The sequence below is a fragment of the Phycodurus eques genome, chromosome 5, assembly GCF_024500275.1.
Source record: "Phycodurus eques isolate BA_2022a chromosome 5, UOR_Pequ_1.1, whole genome shotgun sequence".
Classification (NCBI taxonomy): Eukaryota; Metazoa; Chordata; class Actinopteri; order Syngnathiformes; family Syngnathidae; genus Phycodurus; species Phycodurus eques.
The window spans coordinates 23,652,903-23,675,952 of record NC_084529.1 but is presented as its reverse complement, the minus strand read 5'-3'; the positions used below and the strand labels follow the sequence as shown (position 1 = coordinate 23,675,952).

The window sequence follows — 23,050 nt, the reverse complement described above, 5'->3', positions numbered from 1 at the left end:
ACGAAGACCTTTTCTTTTTTTTTTTTTTTTTTTTTTTGTCGTCCTGTTAAGGCTGTTAGATAAGCAGAAAGGAAGATTTGTATCCCTTTTATGCCGGAACAGTTTTAGTGTGTCACAGTAGACGTTTTAAACTGCCACTGTGGTTTCTTTATATTCTGATAGATATTTATTGAGAATTACAGTCGTTCACTCGAACAGAACAAAGTTTTTAAAGGGGTGTGACAGAAAAAACAAAGGAGAGAGAAAAGGTAACTAAATATAGGAAAAGAAGACAACAAAAGACAAAGAATCTAGCTGTAAACAAGATGAAAGAAAAGCATTATATACCTAGTACAATAACACATTGGATTTGAATGTTGTATGGGTCAGTAGTGCTACACCCTGTGAGGGAAGGACAGGATAATATAGGACTGGACAGGGACAGGAAGGGAAGCATGCAGGACAGGGGTCGTGGACCCGGCAGGTGGGAGTGGCTCTGTATAATATAAACATCTGTAGGACCAGAGTGTAAGTGAGGGGATACCCAGGAAATTTGCTTAGTTATGTTATTTGTCGCAATGACTGAGTGGCTCCATACCCAGCGAATAAGTCCCAGGGGTGTCTTCCTGCCCCGCGGTGCCCCAGGGGACCGTAACCATTCCCCCCCCACTCCCGCCCCCGCAAGAAGAGGAGGAGGCAACTGCAGCCAGACGCAAGTACTGGAGAGAAGAGGAGGAAGCGGGCCCGAGGAGCGACATGGGGGCCCCACCGGCCTCCACCAACAGCCGGAATGGGGGACCAAGGCGAACGACAGCTGGAACCACACCAGCACCCGCGGAACATGGGCGAATCCTCCACCAATGCACGCCGGGAGGCCCGCCAGGCCCCCCCGAGAGGTCGGGAAGGAGTAAAGAAAATCCTGCCTCCAGACACGCTGGAACCGCAAGCACAGGGTCAAGTAGAGAATATAATTAATTTGAGGGAAGGTTTTAATTTTTATTGTGTGGCTATTCTTCCCAGTAGTGATATAGGCAAGTTATTCCAGCGTATTAAGTCACCTGAGTTTTGTTTTCCCAGAAGTGGGGTGTAATTTAGATTGGTTAGCTCTGTGAGTTTTGGTGAAATATTAATGCCTAAATACTTAATGTTTCCAATAGAAATGTGGTAATCTGCGATTTGATCTGCAGGATTCAACGAGTTTGCTGTTATTGGGAGTAGTGTTGATTTTGTCCAATTGATAAAGTAATCTGATTATTTTGAAAATGTTTTTATGTGATTGAATAGATGACTTGGGTTTCTGTAAATTAAGAAGTATATCATTCACATACAAATTGGTTTTGTGTTCTGTCCCTGGTAAGCAGACAGCGGTAGCAAGTGGTTTGATGAATATTGCAAATAGCATTGGTGACAGTTTTGAAACAGGACCTTTACTGGTCCAGTCATGTTTCAAACACCTGTTGTGATTTTTGCCTTTCAGGTCGTCTTTGGAGAAGTAATAATAGAGTAAAAAGTACAGAAACATTGTACAGTTGGACATGTGCATTCAAAAATTTAGAGAAGGTCAAATTAAATTCACCTGTAACGGTTATCGTGCATTTTAGGTTCATCCTGAAATTACACCCAAAAGTTCAATATGCCTAACTTTTTAGGGATTAGCGAGTATGTAATGCATGTGTTCCGATCCCCTCCCTATGGTCTGCTGCTGCTGTCAGTGCAAGTACACCATACTATGCTTGGAGCCTGTGTGTCACGGATGGAGACACTTCAGGGTTTTGGAGTGTTGACAAATGAAAGTGTCATTGGAATATTTTCTACTCATTTCAAATCCTAATTTTATTTCCTCATTATTGTGGCCAGAGGAGTTACTTTACTCATTTGCAAAATATCAGACATATGTTACTGGTAATAGTGTCGAGGTATTTATTTGTACTCATGCAGTACATGTACAAAGATGGTGACTTGAAATCCTATACATCCAACCATTCAGGGACTGCTTTAGAAAAACACATTCATATATTTCTCGTACTAATATATTCCCATTTATTCAGCTTTATTTTGGTACATGTCATAATCATAGATGCTTTATTTATTTTGTAGTATTGAATTTTAGAAAAGTCTTGATGAAGTGATATTACTCAAACATTGAACAATAATCAGCAACAGCAGTTAGAAGAAAAACTGACCCTTTTTGCTTTTATTTTAATTAACCAATGGGTTAAATAAAGTAACTTTAAAAATAAGAATGTACTACATCCATTCATCCATTTTCTGTACCGCTCATCCTCACTAGGGTCGCGGGCGTGCTGGCTCCTATCCCAGCTATTTTTGTGCGAGAGGCGGGGTACACCCTGAATCGGTCACCAGCCAATCGCAGGAGACATATAAACAAACAACCATTCGCACTCATATTCACACCTACGGGCAATTTAGAGTCTTCAATCAACCTACCACGCATACAATTGAATACAATTATTATTTTAGTAAATCCTGAAAAATAACTTCAATAAAACCATCCATCCATCCATTTTCTACACCGCTTATCCTCACAAGGGTTGTGGGTATGCTGGAACCTATCCCAGTTAACTGCGGGCGAGAGGCGGGGTACACCCTGAACTGGGTGCCAGCCAATCGCAGGGCACATTTAAATAAACAACCAGTCGCACTCACGTTCACACCGATGGCCAAGTTAGAGTCTTGAGAACAAAAACGAAGAAAGAAACAAACGCTGTGATGTTTGTGATATTTGAATATTCAATAGGTGTAATCCTTATGTAATTTTGTTTTTACAGTGAATTTAAATTGGAGTATCAATAAATGACTTTAAGCAAGCAACATTCACTCTTAACTCCTTGCTACTATGGTAACACCTTAGCAACCTGTTGTTTTGATCACGTCGGCACAGAATGACATCCGTGCACTGCTAGATATAAGTGCTGGAGCGGCGTATGGAATAGGCTGCTTGTATAAGAGTTGTGAAATCTGAGATTTTAGATCCAGTCTGATCCGATTTTTTTCTTTTTTTTTTTTTTTTGCTGACATCGGACCAATTTCCGATCTCAAAGATGGGATCGGGACACCCCTACAAAATATGCTAACATATGTAAAGAATAATACATTCAGTAATACAAATATGTAATGTTACATAGCATTTACTTGGCCTGGGCTCACACAAACTCCACACAGGTGGGGCTGGATTTGAAGAAGAATGTAGAAGAAGAAGAATCACCTTTTATTGTCATGAACATGCATGCATGCACACGAAATTTGTTCTCTGCATTTTACCCATCACAGTGAACATATACACGTAAGTGGAACACACTGGAGCAGGGGGCAGCTGAATCGCCCGGGGAGCATTTCGGGGTATCAGTGTCTTGCTCAAGGACACCACAGCCGTGAGTCCGGGGGATGTTGGCGGATGGTCCAGTCGGGGTCTTGAACCTAGGTCCTCCACGGTGGCAGGCGATGATCTTAACCATTGGGCTACGGCTGCCCGAACCTGGGTCCTCAGAACTGTGAGGCAGATGTGCTAACCAGTCGCCCACCGTGCTGCCTCACTTTCAGTTCAGCAGTTCAATTTAATCATTGAGATTTAACATTTTTGCGTATTTAAGTGCAGTGTTAATGTTGAAACATAATGTTACATTGGCATCTGATAATATTTTATATACTTTTAGGAATAAAAACCTTTGCATTGATTTTCTTGAACACATGCCCACTATGCTACTGTAGTTTAATGTTGGTCATTGTGGTGGTACTTGGAATGCCAAGTAGATTTTGAGGTGTTACTTGGTGTAAGACATTTGAAAACAACTGGTCTATGCTTTTGCTTTAGATTTACAGCGGTTATTTTTTATGATGTTTATTTGTATTGTTTGTGCAGATTGCGAGTGTCCCGTACGTCACCAATTGGTGTATTTCAATGATGTTGTCGCTTGTCAGGCTTACATTGACGGGGTATATACAATCTGTGAGTCACACTGGCAGATATCCAATATGCATCAGATTTTTATCCCTATTTGGGAGAGGCCTGTTTTCATTTTGAAAATATCTGCAGTCTAAATTCAGCCTTCATGTGTGTTTTTATAGTCAACAAAAGTAATAATTTTAATAATACCATCCTATCTGATGTTATATTTTTATTGGCAATGCCAAATAATGAACAAAAGAATAGATAAGAAGTGTGCAAAAATGCCGAATTACACTTTCATACCAAAACTGAAAATTTAAGGTAGTTTTTATGAAATGATGGCTGTGCTGTAACCCCTATGAGATGATTGTCAAATAATTTTAGCGTACCTCTTTGGGTCTTTAATTTGAACCCTGTTGTGTTTGCATCCCTGTCGTGCATGTGACTCACTTTGCTTGGAAAGAGTGTAAGAACAAAAGTGTCTGTCCCTTGCCACCCGCTCTCTGTTGTGATGATGGGTTGTTGGTTGTCATGTGCTTTTCTCTCTTTCTTTCCTCCTGTCTGGCTGCACAAGGACTGACACAATTCTTACTGTGTGTGTCCAACTTGACTCGTCCTCTCTCTCTCTCTCTCTCTCTCTTTCTCTCTCGCACTCGCTCTCTCTCGCTACCCCCCCCCCCCCCCCCCCCCCCCCCATCTCTCTCACTGCTCTCTTCCTGTGTGTCCGTGCTCATCACCCCAGGTCTCCCTTAGCCCACGGATGCCGCTCCACCCACAACAGCCCAGTGCATTCGGCGTGCAGTGCACAGAGACTGTCCCAGAACTTCTCTGTCTCTGTGCCCACACTCATCTTCTCTGGTATGCAGAGACAGGGAAGGAAGGAAGTCAGTTTATGCGGGGTCAACACATGCGGATTTGTATTTATTTTTTTAAAGATTTATTTATTGACATCAAAATATGTACATACATCAATCCAATGTGTTATCGCTCCTTTTTATACACAAGACAGAAGCTTGTTAGTGTAGCATACACAGGAAGTTAGCTATCCCGTTTTCCGGGTTTGGTCACGTAATGTTTCGCATAAAGCGTATTAACCCATTTAAAAGTAAGTTGTTTTTTTGTGGGCGGGGGGTGGACTTCATGTATTGTTCAAAAACAGTTCTTCAATCCATAACTTCAGGATTTGTCTTGATTTCAAGCCAATGGAGAAGAGGGGAGGGTGCCTTATTTACCAACATGTCTCTGAAAAAATTCCAACTTGAAAATAATCTGTATATACACTATATTGCCAAAAGTATTCCCTCAGTTATGAATTTAAGTAACATTCCATTCTTAAGCCATTGGGTTTAATATGACATCAGTCAAATTCATCCACATCAAACTATCTCATCCATGTTTTTATGAACCTTGATTTGTGCACTGATGCACAGTCATGTTGGAACAGGATGGGGCCATCTGCAAACTTTTCCCAGAAAGTTGGAAATGTCTAAAATATTAGCCCCTGAGCTCCAGTGAAAAGAACTCTGAATGCTTCAACATATCAAGAGATTTTGGAGAGTCAGAACAGTTTGGGTAACACCCCTTCCTGTTCCAACATGTCTGTGCACCAGTGCACAAGGCCAGGTCCATAAAGACATGGATGAGAGAATTTGGTATGGATGAACTCGACTGGCCTGCACAGAGTCCTGACCTCAACCTCATAGAACACCGTTGGGTTGATTTCAAGTGGACATTGAGCCAGGCCTTCTCATCCAACATCAGTGTGTGACCCCACACTGCTTGTGATGTGCAAGAATTCCCATAAACTAACTCCTAAGCCTTGTTGAAAGCCTTCCCACTGTTACAGCTGAAAAGGGTAGACCAGCATCACATTAAACCATATGGATTTAGAATGGGATATCACTTAAAATCATATGTAAGTCAAGGAAGGTGAGCGAATATATATAATATAGTGTATATTTAAATCAATAGCTATCATCCATCCATTTTCTATACCACTTATCCTGTTCAGGTTCGCAGAAAGCTGGAGCCCATCCCAGCTGACCGCGCAAAAGGCAGACTATACCATTGAATGGTCGCCAGTCAATCACAAGGCACATATAAAGACAATCTTTCATACTCACTTTCACACCACCATTGAGTGAAAATTGAACCCACGCTGCCTGCATTGAAGTCAGTCGAATGAACCGTTACACCATCCATGACTTTTAAATCATTAAAATGTATGAAATAAATTTAGTTGGACAGCGTACATAAAAATTGTTGAATTATTCACCCTCCTGTTACGTTGTGCATCAAATTGACCCATTTTAAATTAAAATCTTGACACTGAATTATTTGTGTTCATTAGGCTACGTGGGTTTCTTCCGGGCACTCCGATTTCCTCCCACACCCCAAAAACATGCATGGTAGGTTAATTGACAACTCTAAATTGCCCGTAGGTTTGAATTTGAGTGCAAATGGTTGTTTGTTTGTATGTCCCCTGCGATTGGCTGGCAACCAGTTCAGGGTGTATCCCGCCTCCTACCCGATGATAGCTGGGATAGGCTCCAGCACGCCCGCGACCCTAGTGAGGAGAAGCGGCTCAGAAAATGGATGGATGGATAGTTGTTCAAAACAGCACTTCAATAGGTTATCCTCGGGATTCATCTAGATTTAAAGTCAATGAGTCAACTTGATGTGGAAAAGCAGAGGTGTTATAAAATCACTTTTTTTAATAATTTCTTTTCAAAATCCATCCATCTTTCATACAGCTTATACTCACTAAGCTATAAAATAAAAAATAAAAAATCAGTGTCATGTTAGATATTTGCATTTTAAATGTACGCCTTTCCACTCTTCATTCAAAACCTTTTAACATGCTTTCTTTAATATAAAAATCTTAAATGTTTCAATGAGGGTAATGATCTTTCCGTAGGTGAACCTACGGAAACCTTGTCTGTGAGAGGTAAATAACACCACTACCCTAAATAATGATTGAAATGGTTAGTAATGGAGTGAATAATGAGATATAAACAATGTTATGTTTATTGGGAGTTTGTTAGGTTCCTGGCGCTTTGTTTAATGGGTAAATTTGACCCAGGAACATTATTGCCAACATAGCGGGAGGGTTAAGTAAAAGTGCATTGTTATGATAGAGTCCCAAGAGAAGCGTTGACCTGTGCTTCATTCCACTGGGACACATGCTTCAGTCATCCAACTTGTGTTTGATTATTTTTTTAATTAGTTTTCTGTGTGTGTTTATGTTTCTGTATCTTTGCATGTTTCCTAATTTTGCTTTTCATGCTTGCTTTCTTTCTTTTTTTGTTTTGTTCTCCAGCCATGTGTAGCACCTCAAACACACCTCCTTCAAAAACAAACATGGCATATAACAAATATTTGTCCAGTCATTCACACTCACACACCCAAAGTGAGGTTGTGACTGATGTGTATGTGTGTGTGTGTGTGTGTGTGTCATATTCTCCCGCCAGGCCGGTATTTGGTGAGGACCTTCCCTCGTCACCCGGTCCGCCCACCCCTTTCAGAGCCCTCCCCACTTCCCCCTTCCCCCCCCCCACTTTCTCGCCCCCTCAAGCCAGCCGCCAGTCCTCATCATCAGACACAGACCTCAGTTTGACGCCCAAGACGGGTAAGCACACGAGGCAACATCCCCCTCTTGCTGCATACGCCCTCCATTTCCCTCTTCCCTGCCCCTCCAACACTACACAGAGGTGCTTTTCTGTTCCCCCCCCATGTTTACAGTTTGTTTCGTATTATCATTTTGGCATCGTATTTTGTCGTGTCCATCGTCTGTGGTGAAGACATACAAGCTGTATGTGCATTTGTTTTTTTGTCCATTTTTGTTCATAGAAGCACTGTGTCTCTTATTAAGTACAGTGAGACCAAATAGGTTATATGGATAGTCCAGTGTCATGCAACTAAAAAGCTGTTGCCCCTTTTCCACTGTGCACAACCTATTCGGTTTGACGCTTTTCCACTGGTACTGTTTCCTTACAACCCCAATTCCAATGAAGTTGGGACGTTGTGTTAAACATAAGTAAAAACAGAATACAATGATTTGCAAATCATGTTCAACCTATATTTAATTGAATACACTACAAATACAATATATTTAATGTTCAAACTGATAAACTTGACTGTTTTTAGCAAATAATCATTAACTTAGAATTTTATGGCTGCAACACGTTCCAAAAAAGATGGCACAGGATCATGTTTACCACTGTGTTACATCACCTTTTCGTTTAACAACATTCAATAAACGTTTGGGAACTGAGGACACTAATTGTTGTCATATTTTACGCTTCATAATGCGCCACACATTTTGAATGGGAGACAGGTCTGGACTGCAGGCAGGCCAGTCTAGTACCCACACTCTTTTACTACGAAGCCACGCTGTTGTAACACGTGCAGAATGTGGTTTGGCATTGTCTTGCTGAAATAAGCAGGGGCGTCCATGAAAAAGACATTGCTTGGATGGCAGCATATGTTTCTCCAAAACCTGTATGTACCTTTCAGCATTAATGGTGCCTTCACAGATGTGTAAATTACCCATGCCATTGGCACTAACACAGCCCCATACCATAACAAATGCTGGCTTTTCAACTTTGCGTCCATAACAGTCCGGATGGTTCTTTTCCTCTTTGGCCCGGAGGACACGACGACCACAATTTCCAAAAACAATTTGAAATGTGGACTCGTCGGACCACAGAACATGTTTCCACTTTGCACCAGTCCATCTTAGATGAGCTCTGGCCCAGAGAAGCCGGCAGCGTTTCTGGGTGTTGTTGATAAATGGCTTTTGCTTTGCATAGTGAAGTTTCAAGTTGCATTTACGGATGTAGCGCCAAACTGTATTTACTGACATTGGTTTTCTGAAGTGTTCCTGAACCCATGTGGTGATATCCTTTACACATTGATGTCGGTTTTTGATGCAGTGTCGCCTGAGAGATCGAAGGTCACGGGCATTCAATGTTGGTTTTTGGCCTTTCCGCTTACATACAGTGATTTCTCCAGATTCTCTGAACCTTTTGATGATATTATGGACCGTAGATGATGAAATCCCTAAATTCCTTGCAATTGTACGTTGAGGAACATTGTCTTTAAACTATTTTCTCACACACTTGTTCACAAAGAGGTGAACCTCGCCCCATCTTTGCTTGTGAATGACTGAGCAATTCAGGGAAGCTCCTTTTATACTCAATCGTGGCACCCACCTGTTCCCAATTAGCCTGTTCACCTGTGGGATGTTCTAAGCAGGTGTTTGATGAGCATTCCTCAACTTTCTCAGTCTTTTTTGCCACTGATCCCAGCTTTTTTGGTACGTGTTGCAGCCATAAAATTCAATTCAAAATTAATGATTATTTGCTAAAAAACAATAAGGTTTCTCAGTTTGAACATTAAATATATTGTATTTGAAATGTATCCAATTAAATATAGGTTGAACATGTTTTGCAAATCATTGTATTCTGTTTTTATTTGTTTTACACAACGTCCCAACGTCATTGGGGTTGTAAATAGTAGTGTTTAAAAAAAGTTGAAGTATTGATTCAACTCCTTTACTTAAGTAAAAATGTACAGACAATTAAATGTACTGAAATGTACAACAAAAAATGAATGTGTTTTGATAGACGAACTTGGCCGTAACAAGTTTTGACAGAAAGATACTGATGGTAGGATGGCCAGTCCCCATTTTTATCTTCCATTGTATCGCTAACCTATCTCAACACAATAGTAATGTCACAATTACAGTAAATATATTTATTAAAAACTCTTCTAGGCCATGAATATAAAACAATGAAAAAAAGCTCGGTGGTAACTGAGCGTGCCTTCCTGTGCCGAGTCACCCTCTATTCTTATGCCGCCGCACAAACTAGTTCACTGCGTGCAGTTCAGAACCTTGTATTTCGCTCCCCTCGTAAAATGAGGACCACCTTAAGAGCTAAGTAGAGCTGCGCCAAACTGAAACGAGCAGTGGAAAAGCGACGTTTGTTACCCCTCAGATATCTGCCTCAATCTTATCCTTCTCTCCTCTTGAAGTTCTTACCTTCTCATTGCTCTGACTTCCTGCTTGTCAGAGGAGCCCCAGCCGGTGAGACGCAGGCCAGGCATCTTCCTCTGCCCGAGCTCCCCTGTGCTCTCTACGTCTTTCTCTAGCTCAGTGGGCGGGGGTGCTTCTGGGTCCGCCACAAGAAACACCAACCTGCCCCTTCCCTCTTCTACCCACTCTGACTCTGCCTTGCTGAGAAAGAGTGTGTCCTTCACGGAGGACTTTCTACTGACGGCGTCCGGTACAGCTTGGCTGCCGTGTGTCATTTATGTCACGGAACTGCAATAACAGCACAGTGCGAGTGACAACTGTACACTCACCATTAATTCAGCAAGCGTTATCTAACGGGGTGATTCCCAGCCACAGTGTGCGCTGAGTTCATCAGGTGTGCAGCAGGAAATTATCCAGTTTCATTTAATTGGTCCGAAAATTCTTATTTACTACAAACAATGTATCTTTGTTCGTCTGTCGATGCCAGTGACTTTTAGTGACCGACAGAACAATTAAATGTTTTCCCACTAGATGGCAGAAGTTCCAATTAACCCGTGTGTCTACCTTTTGCCATTTATATTATACAATTGAATAATAGCTTTTTCTTCAATGGGCTCAGATTTCGCACTGAAGAAGTACATCTTTGGGTAATCTGAGACAAGATAATTATTGTATTAAAGATTTTTTTGTGGCATTTTTGTATGGTGGTGTGCTGTGAGATTTCTTTTGTAATGTAAAAAAATACACGACCGTACTCACAAAGGTAAATATGACTGGGGTGAAATTTCAGGATGAACCTAAAATCCACTATAACCTTTACAGATGAACTTAATTTGACATTCCCTTAAACTTTTGAATGAAAATGTCCATCTGTTCTATGTTTCAGTACTTTTGCATAACTTCCTGTTCTCAAATAAGGAGTTTCACGACAAAATTCATAACAGTGACCTTATTTTTTGTAAGTAGTGTTTGTGCCTTGGCACAATAAAGGATGGGAAACACTGGTAACATCTCACTTGCCTATTGAAACAATACTAGTATCCCAGTATGCAGCATGCTGTTTTTCTCCTCCTTTGCCCCTTTAAAGCTAGTTGGAGAAGGCTCGTCCGATTGCCAACACAGAGCTGGTATCCTCAGTCATGTGTTTAACATAGTTGCTTTGACTTTTCCTAACATTTACGTTTGTGTTTTTATTGGTGTCAGCTTGGAATAGGATCTTGAGTGACATGAGACTCTCTTCTGTGACCAGGAATGGGCAGCGGGGGCAGTGGCGGCAAGGAGGCGGGGCCCCTGAAGACGCTGCTCAGACAGCAGACGCAGACGGTTCTGGAGCAGAGGGTATGACAATGAGTCAAGCTTACAAACATACTTGATTGCCGTTGTCAACATTTATTCACGCGCACAAACCAGTGTTTACCGAAGCTTTAGAGCATGATTCGTCAGAATGCTGCCGTGTTCACATATATCCGTTAGTGCTAAAACTAGCTTGCTAGGCTACATAACGTTTTGTTGCCTGGTTGCGAGCCGTATCGTATTAAAAGCATGTGAACATACCTCAAGCAATCCTTGAATGAACGTGCTCTCCGGAGTACCGGTGAAGACCACCACACGGTTTTCCTCATTCTATTCTTTTTTTTTCCCCCCACACAGTACATTGGTGCGATCCATTGTTGTTGTCGCCATGGTTAACGCACGTATCCGGTCACGTTTTCTGGTTCCGCCTCATCGACAGTGTTTGATTTGATAAGATAAAGCCTAGTGATCGTAAAAGACGGGATGTAGTGGTATCGGAATACATCTCGTGTAGATTTTATGGCAGTAGTCTTACAGAGTGCAATTGTGAAAGACGAAATCCATTAATCATATTGAACATCTGTGGAAGAAGCTGAAACATGCCATCTGGAAAAAAGTAACCTTCAAACCTGACACAACTCAAGTTTGCTCATGAAGAGTGGGCCAAAATCCCTGCTGAGAGATGCAGAAGTCTCATTGAAAGTTACAAAAAACGTTTGATTGCAGTGATTGCCTCAAAAGTTTGTCCAACAAAATATTAAATTAAGGGTAACATCATTTTTGTCCAAGCCTGTTTAGCCAATAATTCTGTCCACCTGTGTATATGTATCGGCTATTTACCAATGCGAGTGCATTGTAAACTCACAGATCGGAAAGCCCCCGCTCTTGACGTCATCGAAATACACAGACGAGTGCCTTATTCACACCAGCATCTGCCCAAACAACACAAATAAATACATAAAATCTAAATGACAGTGACCCTTAAATATGATGTATAGTTCTAAGGTACATTAGAGAGAGGCATTTCGCTCATTAAATTAAATTTGCAAATGATTTGCCAATGGTGCTCAGTGGATTAATGTGGAGGTTTATCCATCCATCCATACATTTTCTGAGCCCCTTCTCCTCACTAGGGTCGCGGGCTATGGAGGTTTACTCTCATTTAAATAAGTGGGGGATAGGCAGCCCAGGCCAACTAAACACAATGTAATGTTTATTACTATTATATTTATGCATTATGGTCTACTTCCATGTTGTCACTGCCCCCGTGTTGACACTTGTGGAGTTACCGATACTTGTTTTATTTTGTCGGTCAGCAGAAAAACAGTCCTATTGGATATGTGTCACTTGAAATGTACATGAAAATAGACAGACAAGCAATCCGATATAGGCATTACTTTTGGGCCCTGAGTTTAAATCCAGCCCTGGAAACAAACAGAAAAGGTGTGCTGCAGTGCACGTCTACACCACTGACAAGTATAACCACACTGATGAGCATATTATTAAACTTTGATACAGTTTTTGTATTGAATCTCATCAGACACGTGAATAGATTACATGCATATGATAATCATGATTATGGTTTACACAACTGGTATTTCTGTTCTCTCCAGGAGTTCCCCTTCTTCACGTTGACGTCTTTCCCAGCTGCCTTTCTGGTCCACGTTGGCGGAGTTGTCAGCGCTCGATCGGTCAAACTGCTGGACCGCATACACAACCCCGGTGAGTTCATGAGTTCACAACCATAGTCTAGTGACACAAAAACAAATTAGACTTTCACTGAGTCAATATCTAGTCTTTTCATGTTTTTTTTCCCCCATGTGTATATTTGGACTTCTTGTTTGGTTACTCTGAAGCCACAAGATGATTGTCTTGAATGTGATACAGATGAAAGGTGTTCCTGGTCACAGATAGAGGGCTGTTCTTAGTAGCTTTACAGACAATAGAGGCAAGCATCCTCTGTATAGCTTAAATGGATAAGGCAACTGTCACCTTGTGTCTTGTTAAACTGGCTGTTGATGTGCCATGTGATAGCTCTGTGTGTGTCGATGTTTGCCGTGTCACTATACTGTATAGTGGTGCATGGCTCCATCTGTTGCCTGCTGCTGCTTCAGTGTGGTGTTTTTGGCTGCAGCCGGCATTGGGCAAGCTACCAGATTGTCTTCTATGTGCTCGGGTACTTCATCAGGTACACCTGCACAATCTAATGAGATTCAGTATGAGCACTGTATCAAGGAATCCTTTCTTCACAAAGATAATTATGATGATGCATTACACTTATACAGTGCTTTTCGAGACACTTAAAGACGCTTTACAATTGCATACAGGAAGTCCTCGAGTTACGACGTACTCGACCTACGACGTTTCAACTTTACGACGCCCGTGCCTCGCTACGCCATTTTGTCCCCAGCACCATAGTGTTTCTCCTTAGCTAGTGCATAGTGCTTGTCTGTGTTTGTGCGCCGAGAGTATCTTTGCCTTTTTTCACACTCTCAGCAGTAATGGTTATTTTTTTATTTTAATGTGCTTTAGTTTCTTTATACAAAGTGTTAACCTATCCTGCTACGATCACCTGACCGTGGTCGGGAGACGCAGGGGAGATGCCTTCTCCAGTGCCGAGGTTGTCCTCCTCGGGCTTAACTCCCTTCTCTTGTTGCACAGCTGAGATGGGTGGCGGCAATAATAAAGGCACGAAGCACCGATTTGCTGCTTTAATGGCTTTATTAGCTCCTCTGCACATTCAACGTCAACGGGTCCTCCGCTAATCGCTACTCTTCCCCGGTCGCCGTCACTACTACACTTGCCACTGTACACACTCGCACTCTCCTTCCTCCTTCACAGTCCCGTCTCACTCACACATTGACGCACACGCCCACTCACACTGAGCTTGCTGTCACAATCACATGGGACAATACCCGTAACAGAAGTATTTCGACGTAAATTTCGACTTTAACGGTGAAATCCGACTTACGCGGAAATTCAGGTAACGTCGCCAGCGTAGGAAGGGAACTCGTTCGTAAATCGAGGACTTCCTGTACATTGTTGATTCACTCCCACTTTGTGGTGTTAAGATAGCCATTCTGCGCCTACGGCCCTCCGACGACCACCAAACATCCACCCACATTCATTCATGGGCAATGTGGGTTAGGTGTCGCGTCTTGGACACAGCGATAACATGCACTCAAAGATACGAACCTGCAACCCTCCGGTTGCAGGGCGTGCACTTTTTTTTACACCCACAATTATATTTTTTATAAGTCTACCAGAAGAGTACTGCATTGCCGTGTTTTCATGCTATATAAAGGTTCATCTTTCACGCCCCTGCTAAAATGTGTTTTGTTTGTTGTTGTAATTCCAGGAAATTGGTGACTGAGTCACACGGACAGGCGGATGACTTTGATACAAACCATTTTCAACTGTATGAAAAACAATTTGTACACAAACGATTTATGTAATTTTTTCGCTCTTTTTTCAAATGTTCTTTATTAATAGCACATGCTTTGATGACAAAAACGTGAACCCCTTGAAAACCAGTTTAAAAATGAGCTATTATATATTTAGATTTATTTTCAATATACATGAATTGCCTTTGATGGGAATGTCGCCCTCACAAACATGGCCGTCACGTAGGCACAGCATATCTAGTCTTCTATTCATGTCTGTGAAATGCTGTTAGCACTCTGAAAGCACTTCGGCAACCCCTCTCCAATTAGATGCGCTTTTCCCAGCTCTATTCCGAATGGTGAAAATTTACTTCTTGAACAGTTTGGCAAAAGGACTATTCCACCCATTTTAAACCGAATGAAATTCCATTCAAATTTGGCCCGTTTATTTTCGATTAAGGTTTTTATATGGAGCATTTTCATTCGTGCTTGGGTTTCTAAGCTGATTATAATTGGAATAGAAGGCTCCATGTAAACCAGGCTAGTCTTGCAGCTCTTTATTCTATATTTCAGACCCAGATCAGAGTAAAGAAAAACAATTTAATGGAGAAACAAAAATGGAAATCATAATAATGGCAATAATAATAACAACAATACTGAATTAAAAGCAATAAAATAAAACAAACAATAAAAAAATATTAAGGGGGGGCCTTATTTTTCATGATCTCAGAGGCATTCAAAAAAATATTATCGTGATAGTTTTTTAGACTTATTCTGGCAGGCCTATACACAATGAATGTGCGCCCTGCTAAATTCAGTGTCAAAAGGCTTTCGCGGACGGATGCGCACACACACACACACTCTGTGTGTCTTGTCCCCCGCCAAATCCCTGAGCCTGACTCACCGAAACCCTGGGATTTGATTGAACACACGTTAAGAACCAGTGATCTAAACTGAGCTTTATTTCCGTTGTAAGGGCAGAACTTTGGATCAGTCTCCTGAATTGGATGCGATTTGATTCTGCCGGTGTACCTTTATAAAGTTGTCTCTTGTGCAGCGCTTTTTTTTTTTAAGTTTAGAGAATCAGATCATTAAGTCATCACGGTAAACCCGACATACCTATTTTAATTTGTCTTTAGTTTAAGGCTGCGTTAGGTCAAATATTTTGTTACAAAGTCAGTGCAATTGGTTTTCTTGTGGAATAACCGTTAAGATTAACTTCTGTAGATAGAATGGCTAAAACGATTTTGCACCACTTAAATGAGGCTTACTTGTAGTTTCTGCACCTTATTGTATCCAATGCTCAATTTATCTTACAACAGCATATGACTACTTTTCATTGTTATTTGCAATTAGTTGTCATGAATTGGATTTTTGGTTAAGAACTACCTGGGTATACAATGTGGAAGACAAGTTAATTTCATTTAACTTTTTGGATGTTGGACAGTCTCTGTGTGCTTAGTCAGCAGAACACGATACAGAAAAAGTCTGATTGTCGTTTATATCTTGACTTAATTGCGTATTGAAATTGTGTGATCAGTTTGTACCAGGATACAAAAATGTCATTTTCCTCATCTCTAATTTACCTTTTGGCTTGTCATTCTTTTGTTATTTCTGGATTGAATGTGTAGTGAGTGTGAAGTAGCGCTGTCTGTTTATTGTCTACTAGTGTAAATGGAGTGCTGTTGTTGTGTTGTTAGACTGTCTCTTCTTCTCTGTTTCTCTCTCTTTCTCGCTTTCCTGTACTAATGGCGTGTTGTGGCCCAGCCTTGGGTAACACACGCTCGTACAAACTGCTAGACTGGAATAGTGTCACGGCAGGTATTTCCCCCCTTTTACTGCTCTCACCCATGGGAGTTTTGGCAGCTCATTGATGTGGAGGCTGCTTTTGTTGTCGATTTAAATACAATTGGCCTCCTGAACAATTCAGTTATTGCCCTGCATAAAACTCAGTGAGCTGTCATCTCCTCTCTCTTTGTGTGAATGTGTGTGTGTGTATGTGTGGAGTTGAGTCGAGCATGCGCTGTGCTCTCACCCCCACCCAGCCTGGCCTAGTACATCCTTCCGCACCCAACCCACCCCCCAGCGCTCCCTTAATGTTGTCCTGGCTCTGTTCTAATGCTCCCTCAAGCTGCATTGTGCCCCCCCCCAATACCCTCGCTGTTGAGGTTTAGGAGGTTAGCAAATAACCACTGGACAGGCATGTGCACGCCTAACTAACTGGGCCGTATTCATACGGAGACCAGGAAGGAGCAGATGGATGAAAAAGAATTCTGGCAGTTTACGAAAATTGGAAAAATCAAGGAATCATTCAGATGGAAAGAAATATGTGTTATTTGGGGGATGATAAACTAGTTTACAGGGGACTCTGGTGGATGAATATGGCCCTCCTCTACCCATAAGCGTGCACATGGTCGTGAGTGTGCACGTTGGTACCTGTGTGACAGTCTGCTTCTGGTTCGCAGTAAGCCGCTCGTGGGCTCGATGCCTGACATTCAGTCGAAATCCTTCATGTCTTCACTTCATCTTTGATTCTTTCCCTCTCTCCCTCTCATGGATGCATTCCAATAACCCTGAGTTTTAGCTCATTCAGCATGTGGACCCACGGGGTGCGACTCAATACTCTAATGTAGCTCTCTCTTTGTTATGTGAACCAGGACTTGCAACTATTTCAAACATCGTCAACACTTCAGCTCTTTGTAATAGTATAAGTGTGTTAGCTATTGGAGCTATTGTTTTTAACCATTGTAAAGCACATTGGGTTTGTTTTGTGCATGAAATGCGCTTTATAAATAAAAAAATTATAGATTGATGGCTTGATCAAAGCGTCATGAGACTATTGAAACACATCCGTACATGATGAAGGCTTGATTATAGTTTATTTGTTATTTCCATAATCCTTGGTTCTCCTTATTGAGCCACACATACAATCTCCTTTTTGTTAATGTGACTGATTTAATCGAGGGAGACAATATGAATCAGTATTACACAACATTTTATATAAAGGCAGGTGGTCCTCTGTTTACGACTGAGTTCTGTTCCTTCAGCGACGATGTAACCTGAATTTGTGCGTATGTTGGAATGTGTCGTAGTCTATCAATAACCTATACTAGCGCAGTAGTAACATCATTATTATTGTAAGTATTTGTATGAAAAACTCTTCTAGGACATAAATATAAAACAATCAAATGAAAAACATCAAGTATGATGCTAACTGAGTGTGCCTTTTTGTGCACTAAAACCCCCAAAACTGCCTATATTAATCGTTTAAACCATAAATATATCACAAACCATTATCATAAACCGGGGCTTGAAGTTAACTTCTGAAATGTTTGCTTCCATGGCAAACTTGAGCTTGCCCTGTTCGGTCAAGGGCACTCAATTGTTTGCTACATGTCAGGGTTTTACCATGGTATTAATCTTACGGTAATTATTGTGTTATTGTGGGGACAGTTCATGGTATTGCAGGAAGGTTGACGGTGTAGGTGGGGCGAAGAGGTGAAAGCAGGAATACCGAAAAACATCTCTTTTCCTTGCTCACGGAGTCCTTGTCAATTGGGTTTCGTAGTTTCCGTGCGTTTCCCCACAGGTTTTTGTGAAAAAGACATCTTCACATCATATATTACCGTGTGCTTCTATCCCCGTCCATTCAATGTTTACATTCGTATACAGTATCTCCAACACGCTATTATTGCCAAAGCAATAATCATGCTATGCTCACAATAACAAAACCGTCCATTGAGAAATTGTCTGTTCACTAATTTACCAGATTTTATTGTCATTTTTTTTTAAAGTTCTAACATTAGAAATTGCTGCTACTCTAACTAACATTCAAAATTACTGCCTAATTTATTTGCTTGAGTCCAAAAATTCAAGTCAAGTCAGAAACGCAGGAATACCTTAGAAGCACAAGGCTTAGAACGGTTTAGAAACGTATAGATGGCACAAAACTACTTTTTAAGCACAACGGCTCATTATTTTAGGCTGAGACAAGGCCACGATGATATCGAGGCACTTTGTGAATTTTTTTTTAAAAATATATATATATACCTGTCCTGTCCAGCTGCATGGCCATGCAGAATGGTGGGTCCGTATGTCTTTGTGCTGGAACAGTTTCCTGTTCAACAGGGGAGTTTTAAATACTCGATAACATGAATATTGTGACATCCCTACATACAACAATAATTTTTTTCATATGCTTGGCCGATCGGGAATGTTGTATGTTTTGCAAGCTTGCCTGTGACTATTTTTGGCTTGCCAAATTTTGATCCCTGATAAACACCTGAATATAATTTCAAACCCAATTTACAACATTAGATTTAAAAATAAATGTTTTACAGATTATTTGATTTGGGAAAAATGGACCAGAAGTGTGCGTGTACATGTACATATGGTGAAGACTCTTGGTAACTTCCACTAGCAACGGAGGCTAAACTTAGCTCCTCTTCGACATTCAAAGATGGTGGTCTCTCAGTCGAGATGTATCACTAAAAACGCACTTCGTTGACACCAATTCCTACTTTTCCATTAGCCAGGGCTTTGTCGCAGTCTTTTGGCAAATTAGAAGAGCGAAAAAAAGAGCACAAAAACATTTTAATAAGTGTTTTTCGGCAAATAGCTGAGGATATGATCTGCTGAAAAAAAGAAAGAAATCAGTGAATAGTGAACAGAGGTTCTCTGTATTATTGCTGCGCAAACTAGTTTATTGTTCGTATCATAATACCTTAAATATTTGTATGAAAAACACTTCTAAGCCATAAATGTAAAATAATCAAATGAAAAACATTAAGTACAGCACTAACTCAGCATACCTTTTTGTGCCCGTTGACCACGTATTCTAAAGCTATATTCTGTTCTTAATCTTGACATGTCATTAACCGAGGGCCCCCTGTACAAGCAGTTACAGTTCATCTCGGTAATCAATTGAGTTTGCCTTCATCATTATCATTGTCACTTTGTTTTACATAATGATCTCCATTCATTTTGTCCTGCTTTGACAACACAGTGAAACTCCACAAATAACCAGAAAATACAAGCTACGCATTTATTTTCTGGTGATCCAACAAATTGAGACCACACCAGAGAGTTGTGTGTCAAATATCATGTTGTCATGTTTGCTTTTTGACAGTCAGGTTTAGTGTGTCTCGTAGATAATAAAATTCCAATGAATGTTTGATGCATAATTCATCCAATCACTGGTAATGTTTTGTTCATCATATTTTTTCAGATGAGCCAGAGACCCGCGACGCCTGGTGGGAGGAGATACGACAGGAGATCAAGTCTCATGCCAAAGCTCTCGGCTGCCATGCCGTCGTGGGATACAGCGAGAGCACCAGCATCTGGTATGGACTTTCTAATTTCCCCACTAAAAGTTGTCCAGTAAAAATATATATTTTTCTAAACGTATGCATCTATTTTTACTCCCCTTTCTTTCCTTTTTCTTACATCTCCCTCACTCTACTAAACTCAGCGAGGAAGTGTGCATCCTGTCCGCATCTGGCACGGCAGCCATCTTGAATCCTCGCTACATGCGCGAAGGCTGTTTGGACGTAGCAGGCACGGACCACAGGTGGTTTTGATCCCCTGTTTGACACATATACTATGCACAATGTAATGAGGGCCAGTACAAGAGGTGACGGAACACAGGCAGAAACAAGAGCACAGTAGCTTAAATATTTGTCACCTATGAAGTCAATGAATAAACTGATCTTTTTTTTTTTAAATAGTCACATCCAACCATGCATGACATTGGACGTCTGTTTAAACTCAGCAAAGTAGATGACACAAGAACATTTTTGCCCTAATCTCTTGGCTCTCCTTGTTTCCAGTCAAACAGTCTTGGTTGACTCAACATTTGACCCTGGAATGAGAATCATAGCAAATTTTGTTCGTCTGATTTAGATTTGACAAATATGAGAACATCTTTGGAAGAAACTAAAATAAATCAGAATCAGAATCATCTTTATTTGCCAAGTATGTCCAAAACACACAAGGAATTTGTCTCCTCTAGTTGGAGCCGCTCTAGTACAACAAACAGTCAATTTACAGAACACTTTGGGGACATAAAGACATTGACAAAAAACAATTGTGCAAAAAGATGCAGAGTCCTCTAGCACTTAGAGCAGTTCGAACGACTAATATTGCAATAGTCCGGTGCAATGACCATTGTGCAAAGGGCGCTGAAACTTCAAGGAGTGTATGCGGTGACGAGTGACGAGTAGTGCGATCATCTGGGACAATGTTGGTTGTGCAAATGTAAATACAATAAATCCAAATTCCTGTGTCAGTGCCGTAAATCCTCGCTAGTTGGGACCAGCTGCCTCCTTTCTAGCTTGCTAACTAGCTGGCTAGCTAGCTGGCTGGCTACACGCCTTGTTGGATCAACTTTCTCCCATTCATTCTGCCGTGTTCGCCGTCCCCCTGCAGCAATAGCTCGTTTCGAGCTTCAGTGGTGATGCAGCCATGAACATCCGTGCAGCTCCTCGAGCTTTGCTATCGAACGCCTAATTCCGCAGAGATCTCTGTGGAGAGTTTATAGCTATTTGCATTAGTTATCCATGACTGCAAGAATGAACTACAAATGTGCAGAATGTTTGTGCACTGCAAGTTCAAATGTTGTCTCCCATAAACGGATACAAAAAATCTTGACATAGTTTGTGTATTTTAAAGTAAATGCGGCATGGCAGCAGTTGCAGCGCTTGTCAGAATAGAGTAGTATGCATATTCTAAGATTTGATTCGATCGCTTTTTCACGCCCACTCGAATCCCAATCCCAGTTTGAGTGACCACCAATTCATGCACAGCCCAGGTATGTAATGTGTCCATTGTGTATAAATTAGCTTCTGTAGTCTGACAGCAAATTGTTGCCTTTGCCAGGTTTGAGGAGCCAGCTCCCTCAAGTTGCGGCTTCTGTCACATACCATACGATGAGTTCAACATGCCCTTTCCCGCCCAGCTCACCTACTGCTACCTCTGCAGACGACAAAAGGTCTGAAGTGCATTGCAATTGTTTTACATGGTTACACATGCCCTCTATTAGTAGGGAGCATAATTTATTACTTTATTGGGGCCCGAGCGCCATCGCTGAAATCGCTGTGCTTATTATGTCTTCCGACAAATTAATTGCCATTTTAGGAACCTCAACATGCTCTGAAAGGTCATCAATATTTGCAAGCACATGTATCCTGGTGAAAATGTATGTATTTTAGGGGACCCAAACATGACCCTCATGGTTCAGCCATTTTGCAGTCAGTTCCTGGACTGATACTTTCACTTTAACAAACTGATGACAGAATTTGCAACAATGAGCCCCAAATTGAAACCTAAATTGCGAAGCTTTTTTGCCTATTTCATCTGATGCTGGAAGAGCGTGGCATCAAAGTTTGATGATCATTTCGATGATTTGACATGAAAACGTGAGTGCGAGGGCCCGTTCATCGCTGCTTGCGGCTTTAATCGTGTTTATCTTTTTGCTAGGTCCCTGATGTTCTGTTCACAACAATCGACCTGCCATCAGAAGCAGCCGTCTCAGGGAAAGGCTGTCTCATTCAGGCCAGGTATGACACCTCAAAGCATTCTGGGAGGAAGCACATCTCTCCATCCCTTTGAGTCAATGCAGGTTAATGCCGGTGTTTGTCACCTCGCAGGCTATGCCGTCTGAAGAAGCGAGCCCAGGGAGAGGTGAACGCCACGGCCATCTCCAACCTGCTTCCTTTTATGGAATACGAACTGCACACTCAGTTGATGAACAAGCTGAAGCTGCGCAGCATGAACGCTCTGTTCGGCCTTCACATACAGATCAGCGTTGGCGAGAACATGCTGCTGGGTCTGGCTGTACGTCAATTTTTTTTTATCTAATACAGTATCCTCCTGCATATGCGCCATCCACTATTCATGAATTTACGGCGTGAACCGCTGCAGTTCAGTATTTGTGAATTCACCTATTGTTGGATGTTTATTGAAACCTATCCTCTGTTATTCACTGAAAACCTCACGTATTCACTGTTTTGTGCGAAAACAAAAGCAGTACCAGTATTAATTTGCCGTCACCTGGTGGCATCTCAGGGAAGTATGTTGAAGTAAGTTGAAACATACATATATATTTAGACATGGGTAATGCTTTGCCCACATCTTGTGGCATCTATAAGCAATTACAAACCTTTTGGGAAGGGGCTCAATTACTTGCAGATTTCCACTATTCATGCCAGGCCTTAGTCCCTATCCCTCGCGAGTATACACGTTTTTTTTCTTTGGAACTGATGCCCAGCTATTCGCTGAAATATTCGCTGCTTTTTGTGGTCTTTCTGAAATGCTCTGTCTAATAGGAAAGTGTTAAATTGGTGTCATGGAACTCTGTTGGAAGTCGAGGTCAACTGAGAGACAAGCTTAGCATTTCTGGGGGCAGCAGAGCTGAGCCTTGTTTGTTAGCAGAAGAAGTTAGAAGACGGGGGG

The 23,050-nt window shown here is 41.4% G+C and overlaps 1 protein-coding gene across 9 annotated transcripts in view; it reads left to right on the top strand.

Moving 5' to 3' along the window:
* c2cd5 (C2 calcium dependent domain containing 5) overlaps window positions 1–23,050 on the top strand; it is a 64,208-nt gene that overhangs the window by 15,296 nt on the left and 25,862 nt on the right. For 5 of the 9 annotated variants that reach the window (XM_061678214.1, XM_061678209.1, XM_061678207.1 and 2 more), the window contains 9 exons: window positions 7,357–7,514; window positions 11,173–11,261; window positions 12,830–12,938; window positions 16,367–16,420; window positions 19,827–19,941; window positions 20,070–20,168; window positions 21,476–21,587; window positions 22,076–22,155; window positions 22,246–22,432. In XM_061678214.1, the coding sequence (XP_061534198.1) occupies window positions 7,357–7,514; window positions 11,173–11,261; window positions 12,830–12,938; window positions 16,367–16,420; window positions 19,827–19,941; window positions 20,070–20,168; window positions 21,476–21,587; window positions 22,076–22,155; window positions 22,246–22,432 (1,003 nt within the window). Of the gene's footprint in view, window positions 1–4,628; window positions 4,745–7,356; window positions 7,515–11,172; window positions 11,262–12,829; window positions 12,939–16,366; window positions 16,421–19,826; window positions 19,942–20,069; window positions 20,169–21,475; window positions 21,588–22,075; window positions 22,156–22,245; window positions 22,433–23,050 lie in introns of all 9 variants that reach the window. The other 4 variants (XM_061678210.1, XM_061678212.1, XM_061678213.1 and 1 more) reach the window with 4 other exon arrangements.